Source organism: Acartia tonsa, chromosome 15 (assembly GCF_053477335.1).
Source record: "Acartia tonsa isolate MP-2025a chromosome 15, ASM5347733v1, whole genome shotgun sequence".
NCBI lineage: Eukaryota > Metazoa > Arthropoda > Copepoda > Calanoida > Acartiidae > Acartia > Acartia tonsa.
Window position 1 is genome coordinate 6,723,114 of NC_137274.1, and position 16,766 is coordinate 6,739,879.

Genomic DNA, 16,766 nt, shown 5'->3' on the forward strand with positions numbered 1-16,766 from the left:
GTCTGTAACTATAATAAAGCTTTGGTTTTTTTTTATTTATCATAGCGATTTCTTTTTTTTGTATTGCATGAAACCAAAAATATAAATGATCAAAATTTTATGTAGTTATTCATTTTTAAAAAAATATGTATTCATGACTTTATTTGTAAAATAGCATATCAATAATAAGTCAGCGCTACACAACTTTACTTAGTGCCAAAAGTCGACAAAAAGCATTAAAATTGTATTTCTATTCAAATTGGCTCCATATAAAATATTATCTTCCTTGCCTTATCCCTGAATCACTAGAGGGAGGGGGGTGTCTTTGCCATACGTCAAGTTTGAAATTTGAAATTATTAGAGAAAACAAGTAAAAAAGAGGTTCTGTACGTCAGTCCTTTAGTTTATTGGCTATGCTTGGCCCTATCCCTATGTGGAATTTACCCTGTCCCGTTTTAGAAAAATTTTGTTAAAATTTTTGCCCCCAGCCATAATATAGTTGATTTATGCAAAATAATGACCCATCCAAAATATTTTTTCTGTAATGCAAAAATTGCGATGGTACAAGCACTGCAAAATTTTTAAAATTTGCAAAAAGACCTGTTTTTAAAGCTCTTGTACCATCTCAATTTTAAAGATTTTAAAAAAATTTCAATTCTAGTGTGTCAAAATAAACCTGAAATTTACCAAAAAAAATGGGGGCAGTCTCAATTCTAACATATGAAGGACAAAGGTGTAGCAAGTAATTTTTCAAAGTAAAAATTGCCAGATTTCATACACAAATAATAGGGTTAGGCCGGATTGGATGGATACAGATATCCGGCTGATCTATAATTCTGGATATCAAGTATTTAGGTTTATATTGACACACTAGAATTGAAATTTCATAAAAATCTTTAAAATTGAGATGAAACAAAAGCTTTAAAATCGGTCTTTTTGCAGATTTTAAAAAGTTTGTACCATCTCAATTTTAAAGATTTTTACGAAATTTCAATTCTAGTGTGTCAATATAACCCTAAATACTTGATATCCAGAATTATGAATCAGCCGGATATCTGTATCTATCGACTCCAGCCCAACCCCATTATTTATGTATGAAATCTGGCAATTTTTACTTTGGAAAATTACTTGCTACACCTTCTTCCATTATATGTTAGAATTGAGACTGCCCCCATTTTTTTGGTAAATTTCAGGTTTATATAGGCACACTAGAATTGAAATTTTGTAAAAATCTTTAAAATTGAGATGGTACAAGAGCTTTAAAAACAGGTCTTTTTTGCAAATTTTAAAAACTTTGCAGTGCTTGTACCATCGCAATTTTTGCATTCCAGAAAAAATATTTTGCATGGGTCAATATTTTGCATAAATCAACTATATTATGGCTGGGGGCAAAAATTTTAACAAATTTTTTCAAATCCGGGACAGGCTAATGTGGATACTATCCTGCGGGGATCTTCTAAGAATTATTTAACCTAACCTAACCTAAGAACCACACACTAATTATTAATTAAGCTAACATGGTATTTGTAAGTGTGTCTGTCTGTGTGTACTGAAAGGATCTCGCAATGTGCTGTACTGGTATGGTGAAAAAATGACCCCTCACCAAAAATTTTAAAAAATACTTGTTAAGAGGAGGATCGACCCCTCCCCATTCCTGCTTTCCCTGATTTTAAATTTTTACCCCACCCATAATTAAAAAAAGCTTGAACGTCCTTGTTACAAATGTTACTAATACAACGGTACTTATGATTCATGTTTAGATAAAATGAATGAAAAACTGAAATGCCTTTATTTTTCTGCCATTATTATAACCGCGGCCAGCGAAATTTATTACAATGAAGAGTGTTATCGGGACATCAGGAAATTATTCAGAATTCAAAACAAATTTCGCACTGAAACTACTTTATAAGTCTTGTAAGAGTTGCAGAGATACTTACAGAGTTGTATACAAATATAATACACAGAGAGAGAGACATAGTTACAGATATACTGACATAATACAGAGAGAGAGAAATAGTTACAGATATACTGACATAATACAAAGAGAGAGACATAGTTACAGACATACTGACATAATACAAAGAGAGAGACATAGTTACAGATATACTGACATAATACAAAGAGAGAGACATAGTTACAGATATACTGACATAATACAGAGAGAGAGACATAGTTACAGATATACTGACACAATACAAAGAGAGAGACATAGTTACAGACATACTGACATAATACAAAGAGAGACATAGTTACAGTCATACTGACATAATTCAGAGAGAGAGACATAGTTAGAGATATACTGACATAATACACAGAGAGAGAAATAGTTACAGACATACTGACATAATTCAGAGAGAGAGACATAGTTACAGACATACTGACGTAATACAAAGAGAGAGAGATATAGTTACAGACATACTGACATAATACAGAGAGAGGGACATAGTTACAGACATACTGACACAATACAAAGAGAGAAACATAGTAACAGACATACTGACATAATACAGAGAGAGGGACATAGTTACAGACATACTGACATAATACAGAAAGAGAGACATAGTTACAGACATATTGACATAATACACAGAGAGAGACATAGTTAGAGACATACTGACATAATACAGAGAAAGGGACATAGTTACAGACATACTGACATAATTCAGAGAGAGAGAAATAGTTAGAGACATACTGACATAATACACAGAGAGAGAAATAGTTACAGACATACTGACATAATTCAGAGAGAGAGACATAGTTACGGACATACTGACATAATATAGAGAGAGGGACATAGTTACAGACATACTGACATAATACAGAGAGAGAGAGAGAGACATAGTTACAGACATACTGACATAATACAGAGAGAGAGACATAGTTACAGACATACTGACATAATACAGAGAGAGAGACATAGTTACAGACATACTGACATAATACAGAGAGAGAGACATAGTTACAGACATACTGACATAATACAAAGAGAGAGACATAGTTACAGACATACTGACATAATACATAGAGAGAGACATAGTTACAGACATACTGACATAATACAAAGAGAGAGACATAGTTACAGACATACTGACACAATACAGAGAGAGGGACATAGTTGCAGACAAACTGACATAATACAGAGAGAGGGACATAGTTACAGACATACTGACATAATACATAGAGAGAGACATAGTTACGGACATACTGACATAATATAGAGAGAGGGACATAGTTACAGACATACTGACATAATACAAAGAGAGAGACATAGTTACAGACATACTGACATAATACAGAGAGAGGGACATAGTTACAGACATACTGACATAATACAAAGAGAGAGACATAGTTACAGACATACTGACATAATACATAGAGAGAGACATAGTTACGGACATACTGACATAATACAAAGAGAAAGAGACATAGTTACAGACATACTGACATAATATAGAGAGAGGGACATAGTTACAGACATACTGACATAATACAAAGAGAGAAATATAGTTACAGACATACTGACATAATACAGAGAGAGGAACATAGTTACAGACATACTGACATAATACAGACCTAGAGAAAGACAGAGTTGCCTACAGACAAAAAAATGCTTGAAATGTTCGAATTCAAAAGAAATAATTAAAAAGGAAATATGGTTTAGTTAGGTAATTTATTTCAATAATTAATTTTAGTAGCACAGCTACTCTGTAAATAAATTTTGTCAGTTTGTTACTTCATTTGAAGACGATTAACCAAATCAACTTTGTTTTAAAGCCTATTATATATATTATGTATATAACGAATATATTGACCAAGTATTATTAGATTTCTTATGTAACTAAATAACTAAATAACTAAAGCATGTTTTAAAATTATCTTTTTTTTTATTAAAATTCTTGTTAATTGTTAAAGTTACCTTAATATCTCGGTAACCACTAAACCGATTTGGCTTTACTCTTTAGGGAATATACCTACTGGTCCTGTGGCAGATTTAAGGTGGTACCACTGCTAAGGTTAACTAGGATTTTATTATCTGTTTTAGACGGTGGAAATCAGAAAATTCAGCACGACCATTAGCAAATTTGAATGCTTACAGTAAGTTATTATTCTACTAGCGGCTACGCCCCTAGAGGCCTCTAGGGGCTTTTGAGGAGGGGGAAGTTGAATTTGATAACCCAATTTCTTATTTTAAATTTTTTAAAAAGTAAAAAAAAATTTTGGGGGATGGAAACATTTTTTTTTTTGGGGGGGGGGTATTTTTCATTTTTTAGGGGGGTTGGAATTTTCCCCACCACCAAGAAAATAGTTATAAACTTTCCCGGGACCTATGAGAAGCTACCCTGTTGAGAACCCAATCGGTTCAGTGGTTAGCGAGATCCTTCGGTACAAACATACACACAAACATCCTGTTACTTTATTGTAAGGATACAACTTGTTATAGAAAGTAGTAAGGTTTTTGTTTCCATTAGATTATTTCTTTATTTTGGCTGGTATGGTAAAACAACTAAAGTACTTTCCCCCAGAGTGTCTATAAAGCAGTGAACCCCGTCCCTTTGTCTAACCCCATGAGGTACCATAACTTTGCGACAATACCTAGTACTCAATATAACCTAACCTAACCTTGACCTTAGGTAAAAAAAAACAAATAAAAAAAATCCCCCCCACCCTTTATAATCAATTAATTAGAAAAAAAAAGGTGGGGGGCCTTTCTGTGCTCGAAGGGGAACTTGAGGTTAAGATTCACTTCACTCTTGGGGGCTAAGTTACACTAGTATACTTTACTTCAAAACAGGGCCCAGCAGACGCACCTCAGCCGCGGAGAAAAACTTTTTGGGTCAGGTTTAAATTTTCAGCTGATTTTTATAATTAATAACGGTTGTAAATAATTGTTCTTGTTTTTTTTTTCAGTTGATTTAACAGGTTTCACTGTTGATGTAAAACATTTTAATAAAGGTGGACAAGATATTCCGAAAGAAAAAGTTGTAGGTAAATAATTTCACTTATGGCTGCGAATACAATCGCTGGATTAAAACCGGTTCTGAGGCATACTGAAAAATCATGTATGTTAACAATAAAATGAAAATCATTTATTGGCACATTTTATTCTCGAAAAAATGTGTTTAATAACTATTATTTCTATGTAACCTTTAGCATTTAATCTTCATTATAATAACATGCCTAAATTAACGAAAAAAGCTATCCGTGTGTGACGGACGTACGGAACGACCCTAATTATAGAAAAGCTTCGCTTTTAAAAAACATTTTTTTACATTAAGGGTTGTCCGTATTGGATAGCTTTTATCATCAATTAAGATATGTTTAAGATATTGCGCTTTCGATTTCAAACCTGAAATCTTTACCTGAAAGTCCATACGTTAATTTTAAACATGTTTAGTTTCAGCTATGTTTGTGTTTTGAAACAATATTTGTAAAAGTCTGATTTATAGAACTTTGTAACTACATATATTGCGATCCTTATTTTCAGCTGTTCAGAAACTGATAAGATATCCCCTGTTGAGTTGTTTAAAATATGATTCTCCACAATTAATAGAAGTAATACAGTAAGTTTTTTTCCATTCAACCAGGGTATTGATAACAAGTAACACACAACATACAATTAACTCTTAACTATGCTTGATAATGGGTTGCGCCTGATTAGGGCTAAGGCATTTACCCTTACTCTAACTTTTAATGTTGCGCATATAGCATGGCATTAGTGGTGTTTTCCGTAAATCATATTATGGTGATATTATATGTTTGGAAAGCTTTGCTGAAGATATCATAAAAACTGTTTTTTTTCCAGGAAAGATTTTCTGGATAGAAATAACGCAAACCTACCATTGAATATGTCAATTTCTAAAGAGGAATTTTTAAGGTAAGTACTTTTTAGTAGTGAAGCTACACTATTATTAACTTCAGTCTGTCCGTCCATCCGTTCATCTGTAAAGGTATGAGGGAAATGAGATTTTCTCGTCTGTTATTCTAGGTAGATATCTGTTTTTTTTTGTGAAAATTGCATATAACAATGAGTATCCAGTTTATAATCTACTTTGTCCGTCGGTTTGTCAGTCATGGAACAAAATATAATTATTGAAAAATATACAGTCTAATTGAAAGGTATCGTAATATCTGCTGTTTAAATCACTTTGTCCGTATTTCCATTTATTATTTAATGTGCCTCAATATTTATGGATCTAGTCATCCTTGTTTTACTCCAACTATTAATTATAAATTAATAGATAGATTAACAGACGGATAGCTTTATTTGTTATTCAGGCAAGTTAAAATTGTACTATAGATTTTAAACTTTGCATAGTGACTTCTTTAGTAGTTAGGTACGATTTAGAAAGCGTAGCAACTCTATAATCATTACCAGAATGTCCGTACGTCCATTTTAAACATGTTGATTTTTTTTACTTTTTTAACAACAAATTTTTATGAGATCTAATCATCCGATTGATCTGATTTTTGGTATGTTAATACCTGGGACAACAAAGTATAATGTTATAAGCGAAGCAACTCTATAATCAAGTCCTAAAAATGTAAGTATGTCCATAAACATTATCCTATATCAAGCAGTTTTTCAACAAATTTACTTACAATTTTGCTTCAACTCTTATACATTTATTTTCTGACACTATATAGTGTTAATGTCCGTTTGTCCTACCTTTTTAGTGCTTTGCTTTTATCATTATAATTTGGATAAAAAAAATTCTACTTTACTGAACTCTTATCTCCCACTTGGAATACAGAGCCTCTTGATGACGTAACTGGAGTCTTGTTCCTCAAAATTAATACAAATTCGGGACAGTTTTCTGTGTGTCTAAAAACTTTGCATATAGTTCCAAATCATTTTTGTTGCAATTTTTTAAATTTTTTTTCAGTGATCCAACAAGATTTGGTGATTCACAAGCCTTAGATGTCGACAATCTTATATTCAAAGGAAAATTAAAAGGTAATCACTTGATTGGGTAAAGGAGTGTATGCAACCAGAGAAAGAGGGGACAATGTGCTGTTTATTACATTCATTAGTCCCCAAAGTTTTACAATAACCTTTTCTTACCATATGGCCTAACAACTTTAGGGACTTATACTGAATTTGGATTGGTTGGTTTATTAAGTTGAGTGTTCAAACGTTCCAACCACTAATGTTAATCTACAGAAGGGTTAATTTTGTGTATCATCATTGGGGATGTACATCAATTTATCGGCCAATGTCTTATCCCTTTAGATCCTTGGTTTGCAGCACTGTAAAGTTCTAGTGATGGTGATATGTTCGATTCTCGGCCAAAACTAATATAATATTAACTAAAGAGTTGTACCTCCTGCTTCTATATCATGCAGATGCTCGACAGTATTAAATAAGATTCAGAGAATGCCTACGACAGGCGCAATTCATTACCATGGACAGTTAAGACTTCTGGGCAAAGGTCCTGCAAACAAAGGGTTGGCTGTTTGTTTTAAAGTTATTAAATAAATTTATTTATACTTCTTATTTCTTTTTAGATGGATTTTTTATAGAAGCTGGAGGCTATGATTTTGAAGACCAGTCTACTTCTCTTTATTTTGAATTAAAATACAACTGGACGGTAAGCATAGCTTAAGATCTCAGAAAAGGCTAAGAATCATAGGCATCGCTGAGGTTGGTATCAAAACTCTAATTTTCAAAAAATAATTCCTAAGAGGATAATATCAAAAATTCTTAGTTCTATGTGAAACTTTCCTAAAATGGAGAACTCTATGAGATCTTGCATGAAAGGCTAACAAAAAAACTTACTACTTGATATAATATTAGCAGCTATGCCCCATGGTGGCCTTAAGTGGCACTTGAATGAAGGGTGCGAGGCAACCCTAATCCCTTCACTTTAATTTCAAAAAGAAAAAGTAATAATATTTTTTGTGGAAATTCTTTTTCTAATTAGATTTCTCTTTAGAGGTTGATAATACTCACTCTCAAAATATTTATAAACCTTTTCTGGACCTTTGGAACATCGGTACATTTTGTATAGAAGGTTCATATCGGTTCATCAGTTAATAAGATACACACAGATAACCACTTCCTGTTTCTTTTTAATTAGGATTTTTATTAAACTTTCAGGGCCTACTGGTAGAGCCACATCCTTATTACTACGAAAAAGGAATTCATAAACATAGAAACATAGCAAGGTAATGCATAAACATAGAAACATAGCAAGGTAATGCATAAACATAGAAACATAGCAAGGTAATGCATAAACATAGAAACATAGCAAGGTAATGCATAAACATAGAAACATAGCAAGGTAATTCATAAACATAGAAACATAGCAAGGTAATTCATAAACATAGAAACATAGCAAGGTAATTCATAAACATAGAAACATAGCAAGGTAATTCATAAACATAGAAACATAGCAAGGTAATTCATAAACATAGAAACATAGCAAGGTAATGCATAAACAAAGAAACATAGCAAGGTAATGCATAAACATAGAAACATAGCAAGGTAATTCATAAACATAGAAACATAGCAAGGTAATGCATAAACATAGAAACATAGCAAGGTAATTCATAAACATAGAAACATAGCAAGATAATTCATAAACATAGAAACATAGCAAGGTAATGCATAAACATAGAAACATAGCAAGGTTATTCATAAACATAGAAACATAGCAAGGTAATGCATAAACATAGAAACATAGCAAGGTAATTCATAAACATAGAAACATAGCAAGGTAATTCATAAACATAGAAATATAACAAGGTAATGCATAAACAAAGAAACATAGCAAGGTAATGCATAAACATAGAAACATAGCAAGGTAATGCATAAACATAGAAACATAGCAAGGTAATGCATAAACATAGAAACATAGCAAGGTAATTCATAAACATAGAAACATAGCAAGGTAATGCATAAACATAGAAACATAGCAAGGTAATTCATAAACATAGAAACATAGCAAGGTAATTCATAAACATAGAAATATAACAAGGTAATGCATAAACATAGAAACATAGCAAGGTAATGCATAAACATAGAAACATAGCAAGGTAATGTATAAACAAAGAAATATAGCAAGGTAATGCATAAACATAGAAACATAGCAAGGTAATGCATAAACATAGAAACATAGCAAGGTAATTCATAAACATAGAAACATAGCAAGGTAATTCATAAACATAGAAACATAGCAAGGTAATGCATAAACATAGAAACATAGCAAGGTAATGCATAAACAAAGAAACATAGCAAGGTAATGCATAAACATAGAAACATAGCAAGGTAATGCATAAACATAGAAACATAGCAAGGTAATTCATAAACATAGAAACATAGCAAGGTTATTCATAAACATAGAAACATAGCAAGGTAATGCATAAACATAGAAACATAGCAAGGTAATGCATAAACAAAGAAACATAGCAAGGTAATGCATAAACTTAGAAACATAGCAAGGTAATGCATAAACATAAAAACATAGCAAGGTAATTCATAAACATAGAAATATAGCAAGGTAATGCATAAACATAGAAACATAGCAAGGTAATGCATAAACAAAGAAACATAGCAAGGTAATGCATAAACATATTAACATAGCAAGGTAATGCATAATATATATAGTTAGAATATTTTCCAGCATGGCTTCCAGATTAGTATCTGTTGGATTAGAACCAGTTCTTAGCTTCAATGAAAAATTATTTAATCATTTTAATATCCATGGAAAGCTGTCTGTAAAATGATGCGATAAATAAATAATTCAATTTTTAACCGTCTGTCCGTCTGTCTGTCTGTCTGTCTATCCGTCTGTCTGTACGTCTGTCTCTCCGTCTGTCTATCTGTCCGTCTGTCTGTCCGTCAGTCTGTCTGTCTGAAGCTTAAGATATCAGTAACCACTAAATCGATTAGACTCTACTCTTCAGGGAATATACCTACTGGTCCTGGGATGGTTTTAAGCTATTTTATTGGAGGTTGGGACATCTCAAACCCCCCAAAAATATGAAAACAAAACCTCAAAAAAAATTTTTTACTAAAAATAAAAAAGGGGTATAGAATAACCCACCCACCCGGCCCCCCCCCCCAATTTTTTTAAAATCTATAATTCAAAAACTTTTATTGATCAAAACTCTTAGGGCACAGCTCCTAGAGGCTAGGAGCTGTGCCCTAAGAGTTTTATATATTTTAGTTCACGTGTATGTTTGGCTAACACAGACTATCCATCACTATCTACATATAAGTGAGTAATGTCTTTAGACACGTAGCCATTCTATAATAAGGGTATATCACTGTCAGTCAATATATGTAATGAAAGAAGAAGGCTACAAGTAACTCACCTTGAATTAGTTAACTACAGGCATCTAAGGGAACTTTGGTAAAGATTCTCATTTAAAAAGAAAAAGTTTTGATTTGAAAGAGGAATCCTACCTAAAAACAGTTAAAACTTTTTCTGGACTAATGAGAGGCTTCATTGCATATCGGTTAGGAGGGTAGAGAGATTGTTTGCTATATACAGATAGACAACCTTTTTTTTTCTATGAAGACTAGTGACTGTGCATCAGGCGCTTTGTTTTTAAAGAGGTAAGGAAGGAAAAAAAGAATAGCTTTAAACCATGCCTAAAATTTTTAATGAAGTAGCCTAAAACCGTCCCTGTGTAATGCTTCCCTAACCTGGAGAATCGTTTCAGTTCAGTGGGGGTAAGGGGTGGGGAGGGGGTTGAAATTTAAATTAGGAAGGCCTGCATTTCCGCTTTTAACCTCCCAATGTCTTAACTCAAGCAAAGTAAAAAAAACCTTACCAATTTATTTCAATGAATACCGCAATGTTATAATTCGTATTTATTTATAAGTTTTGAAACTCAAGCCGTATATGATGAGCCCTCCCCCGGGAGCATGGAATTCCAGTGTCTACCCCTGTATTCACTCCTATTGGCTCTCGGAAACCCAACTGTTAATTATATGAGGTAAATAGATGGATAGATAAAGAGGGAATTAGAACAAAGTATTGTTTTTTGAACCCACTTACCCCTGACAGAAATTAATATACTATTTCCTATTTTCTTAATAGGAAATGTGAGATTTCTGCAAATAAAAATATTTATTTTTAAGGCTTTGATTAATTAATAAATTAAGCAATGCTTTTGTTGTATTTAAAACATTCTGTATGAACAAAAATAATCTAATAATCACGAAACCTTCACCGTCATATTCTTGTTCTATCAATAATGCATGTTGCAACATGTAATACAAGAAAGGTTAGCAGGTTTTCATTGGAGCATTTTTTTATTAATGTTTTTGAGTTTGAAGGTTTTTTTCTTGGTGAAAAACTTTAAAAGACATATTAACACTCTGTGTTGGCATGAAACTTTATGGTCATTTGTTGAATTTAGGAAATTATCATTGTTTTCCACAAATTATAGACTTGACGTCTTTCTCATGAATAAATCACAAAAATTCAGTTGTAATTACAGAATATTTTTTCTGAATAATTCCGTTGTTATGTTGATATGATAAAATTTCCTCTGAGGTTTGTAAAAAACAAGGATGACAACATCCATAAAAGCGAAGTTTGAAACGGTTGGACAAACGGACATTAACACTTGTATAATGTCAGAACTGAATAATCAGAATGCGAATGTATAAGAGTCAAGGCAAAATTGTAAGTAAATTTGTTGAAAAACTGCTTGATACAGGATAATGATTATGGAAATACTTACATTTTTAGGACTTGATTATAGAGTTGCTTCGCTTATAATATTGTACTTTGTTGTCCCAGGAATCAGTATACCAAAAATCAGACCAATCGGATAATTAGGTCACATACAAATTTGTTGTTAAAAATGTAAAAAAATCAACATGTTTAAAATGGACGTACGGACATTTTTGTAATGATTATAGAGTTGCTACGCTTTCTAAATCGTACCTAACTACTAAAGGAATCACCATGCAAAATTTGAAATCGATAGGACAATTCTAACATGTCTAAATTAACGAAAAAAGCTATCCGTGACGGACGGACCGACCCTAATTATAGAAAAGCTTCGTAAAAGTAGAAATATTGTTAGAAAGAAAGTCGAAGAAAAAAAAACACATGCAACCTCTAAGAAGTATTTTGCATGTCAGCTCTCTAAAAAATGCTTTTTTCAAAAATTAAATTGGGAAAAATTCTATAAAATTTCTTAGGCTAGTCTAATAAATTTGATAGAATTTCACCCATTACACTATTTAGTTAATCCTTATAATAAAGTAACAGGATGTGTGTATGTCTATTGGTTTGTCTGTTTGTTTGAACTGAAGGATCTCGCTAACCGCTGAACTGATTGGGTTTTCCTTAACAGGATAGCTTCTCCTGGAAAGGTTTATTACTATTTTGGGGGAGGGTACCACCACCCTCCCAAGAGAAATAACAAAAAAAATATTTTTTTTACGCAGAGACTTGAAAGATTCATAGATATGTATCGTAGAGACTTGAACCCAACATAGCAAAGTAATGTGGCATGGTGCCTTCTTCATTCAAGTTTATACATTTCTATCCCTGTCCACATTCCTCTACTTCTCCAACCGAGCCAGACCTACACTGATAACCGCCACCATGTCCCATCCTGCTGTATCCAGGAGTCAGTTGATTTATGTAGGCCTTTGTGTGAACATCTCACCACTAGCTTGCATTCGGTAGACTGTATACCTATATGACTAGGTTGTCGACAGTCTTAACTCCTTATCCCTGTGCACGTGGTTTCTGTCCCATACAGAAACGTGACGCCAAAGCTTTTAATTGATATAATATTAAACTATATTCAATAAATAAACATCCTATTATTCTGCCTATTCTGACCAGTTAAATGTATAATAAATCTTGTATTTTTTTATGAAATACCTGTGTTAGATTATTGATATATTATTGCGTCGAAGCTACTCTATACTCGCATTCCGGTCTGTCCGTACATCCCCTCTTACGTCAGTAATGTATTATTAAAAAAAACATTTAAAGTGCCACTAGAGGCCTCTAGGGGCATAACTGCTAGTATATAATATAAAATATAATATTGTTATCATCTAGTTTAGATATAGAGGGAGGAGAATTTCAAGTGCTGGAATCTATTCCATGGGATAAGGTACCTTATTTATTACATTGTATGGAAGAGGCTGCAGTACACTGTAACGTCAGGTCCAGCAACTAAGGATGTCTGAGCAAGCACACGAAGTATAGGGTAAAGTTACACCTAACAGACAATCAATCATTGCATAATCTTTATCCTTCCTTACTGTCAAGTTGATGAATTGTGCCTGTTTTTTGACCAAGGCATTACACATATTCTTACTATTGATTACTTGCCTGACATACATATGTACTATTTAAAACGTCTTTAGTTAAAAGCGGTGGGGTTCAGACTCTAACAGCAAGCTGATACTAACTATAATAAAAGTGCGGGCATGGGATACAACCAATCTTAAAACTAATTAATATTTTAATTTTCTCGTATTCATTCGAATCCGGTGGATAGGAACCGGTTCTCATCCATACATAAAAAAAACTATGTCTAGCATCGTATTATATCCAGTTTTCTACGAATATAGAAATGTACAATCATAAGATTAAAACCAGTTTTTTTAGCCGGTTCCTTCGGTACCACGGGGCTAAAAAAACTGTCTTTAATCTTATAATTGTACATTCTATATCCGCGGAAAGCGGTTTATAATACAATGAAAGAAATAACTATTATTGCAGTCTTTCCAGTATGGCCTCGAAACCGTTTAATATACACTGGTTTAGAACTGGTTCTTAGTTATACTGAAAAATCATGTATAGTTTCGAATGAACAATCATTTTCCACAAATATTAAAATAAAAACCATTAGAATAATAATATTATGTAAGCTCATGGGTTTTAATACTATGATTTTTTATTATTAATATCTGCGGCAAGCTGTCTATAATACTATTTATAACTATTTCTTAATAACAAATTTACTTAGAAATATGACGCAAGGAAACTAACTCAAAGCATATTGGTATTCTCATATAAGGTTAGTTTTGGTTTGAATTATTAGGGCCCTACAACTACACGCCAATAGGGATAGGACACACTTAGACTTGACAAAAAACAACATATTATTCATTTCCTATTCATTTTTTAGGTTGATATTCAAGTTATGAGCATAGAAAGCCATTTCTTAGGTGAGTACTTTTCCACTGAAATTAAATCAGTTTCTAAAGTACCTTATGTAATTAAATATAAATCAGCCATGTCTATCCGTAGCCGCTTTTTTTCACAGATGCTGCTTATAATTAACAATGGCATCACAGTTTTTTTTTCAACGTTAAGTCTAATATAATTTTTAGCTAGGGGCGAATCCTGCGCGGAGCCGGCAAAAAAAGTTGGCTCTATATCGCTGACATAAATCGTCTATAGATCTATAATTATTAATTAAATAAATAAAAATTGTAAAACTTCTTTGAACCTACATGTTTATCTGCAAAGAAGGCTGCTGTAAGTATTGGTGCAAAAAATGGGGACAAATTTCAAATTGATTTGACGGGGCTTATTTTTTACGCCACAAGTGAAGGGAAAGAAAAAGGGAAGGGGGAAGGAAACTCCCAAGAAAAGAGATGGGGTTTAGGGTACCAATTTTCCCCTAGTTACGTCAAAGTATACATACCCGTCAAATCAATATGAAATTTGTCCCCATTATTTGCACCAATACTTACAGCATCGCAAAGAAGGCCCATATGAGTCCAACAGAGTGATATCTTAAACTACACACACACAGAAAAACAAACATACATCATATTACTTTTAATTAATGATACATTGAATACCTTATCCTTAATTTAGTATCTGTTATTTGATCTAATTTTCTTTTTTTTGTCCAGGGATTCGAACTGAAGGATCTCTGGATGATTTGATAAAGTATTTGAGTGAAAGAGGATACACACATTTTCCAAACGTTCATAAGGTAAATTGATGCTTGACAAAATGAAAATATAATTAAGCAATCACAATACGAAACTAAGATATAAAAACAGAAAGATGAACAGACAAAGTCATTTGTAGTGTATATGTTATCCTTATATGAAAGTAAGAGAACGTCTGTTTGTTTGTAGCAAAGGATCCCGCTATCCGCTGATGGTTCTTCTTCATAGTGACGCTTTGTATAGGTCTATGAGAGTTTTAAAATTATGTTAAAGATGGGTACCCGCACCCTCCCAAGAGAATTCGACCACACTATTGGATAGAAAGTGTACATTTTAGCTTGATTGGAAAGTTTCTTTGTACAAAAATTTGTTGCATTGAATAATATGTGACCAAATAGAAATAAAAATAATTGTCTGCTAGAATTTTCTTTTTAAATTGGACGGTTTATTGTGTCTGATTGGACATCATGGTTAATACATCAATTTTCTTGCAATATCCTTTGCAAAATCTATTTTAAGGTGGGGGATGAGAAGCAATATATTTACAGAGACAAGAAAAGCATGGAGATGAAATCTTTCAAATTAACAAATGAATTATTTGTTAGAAATGATATAGCTGCTAAAGCTGGACTTATATTGTAATTTTATAAGAAAATATAAAGTATAAACTGTGATATAGTTTAGATAGAAAATAACAATAAACTATAATAATGGATATAGAATATACGTGGATATTAGGACAGGAAAAATTGTCGTCAATCTAGGTTGCTACCATGGACATCATTAATTAGTCAGTTCAGTCATGTGTTAAAGAGGATAGTGGGGTCATTATTTTGGCCAGCTATAAGTTTCACTTTATTAGAGTACATGATAATCTTGTGTAAGATCTAAGTAATAATAAATCAATAATTCTTCTTTAAAAATAACAGAAAGTCTGTCTTTACAAAGATCTCCCTAATAACTGAACCTATATGGTTCTCCTATACGATGTAGCTTTTCCATTTTGGTGAAGGGTACCAGCACCTACAAACTTGCAAGAGAAATAACTACTAGAAATAATATATCATCTTTATAACAATTACCAGATGGTCAGCATCTAAACAATTCATACATAATTTTTTTACATTTTATATTATCGTTAAACTCTGTATTTTATGAATGATGATTTTTAAGTGATTATAAAAGTATAGTGAATGTGAATATGTCCTTATTATTAAGAAGCGTCCAATATTTTAGCAGTTTTGCAAATAAATACAGCTATTTTTAATCATATTTCTGTTTCATAAACTGATTTTCTGGCTTTATGATTTGTTGAGATTCGCTTTATGAATTTTCACAGTTTGATTAATTATATTAGGTTAGATTAGGTAAGGTTAGGTGATTGCCGCCCCGTCATGGATTGGCCCCACAGGGGTTAGAAATAGGAGAAAATCTACTGTAAAAATACTACGAAATGTCCCTAAAGGGACCATACCTTACAAAATTCAGACGGACATTCCAAGATAGTTGGCGTTTAACTCCCCCCCCCCTTACCCCCTATATGTATAGTATACTTTTAGAAATTAAATAATCTTTGAGAAAAAAAAATCTTCCAAACTTTTTGTGAAAAATCTTTGAAATTTTTTTTTGAAATACTTTGTTAGATCTTCTTTGGGTAGCTTGTTTTCTTTACTTTCCATACAGGTAAAATATCTAAAATAATTGGTTTATTTCCTCAATGAGTCTTGTCCAGCTCTTAAACCCACTGAAAATTGTTAGTTTTTTAGAGATAGAGAGGACATTGAGAATGATATGTTAATAATAATAGCCCCCATAAGTTTATAATAATGTTCCTTATTTTATGACCTAATAATTTTTAGGGACTTGAGTGAAATTTGATTGGTTGTTTATT

At 32.4% G+C, this 16,766-nt stretch overlaps 1 protein-coding gene across 2 annotated transcripts; it reads left to right on the forward strand.

Moving 5' to 3' along the window:
• The first annotated feature begins 1,743 nt into the window (after positions 1-1,743).
• LOC145307321 (uncharacterized) lies at positions 1,744-15,549 on the forward strand. 2 transcript variants are annotated; one of them, XM_080149701.1, is made up of 15 exons: positions 1,744-1,837; positions 3,625-3,644; positions 4,022-4,074; positions 4,888-4,965; positions 5,465-5,540; positions 5,783-5,854; positions 6,864-6,934; positions 7,486-7,568; positions 8,078-8,145; positions 10,149-10,199; positions 10,810-10,923; positions 13,020-13,074; positions 14,098-14,137; positions 14,834-14,916; positions 15,395-15,549. In XM_080149701.1, the coding sequence occupies exons 1-15, from the start codon at positions 1,745-1,747 to the stop codon at positions 15,515-15,517; spliced, it is 1,080 nt and encodes a 359-aa protein (XP_080005827.1). In that variant the 5' UTR covers position 1,744; the 3' UTR covers positions 15,518-15,549. The 2 variants fall into 2 exon arrangements, with proteins under 2 accessions (XP_080005827.1, XP_080005828.1); XM_080149702.1 differs by having other exon boundaries at positions 7,501-7,568.
• Positions 15,550-16,766: the final 1,217 nt, after the last annotated feature.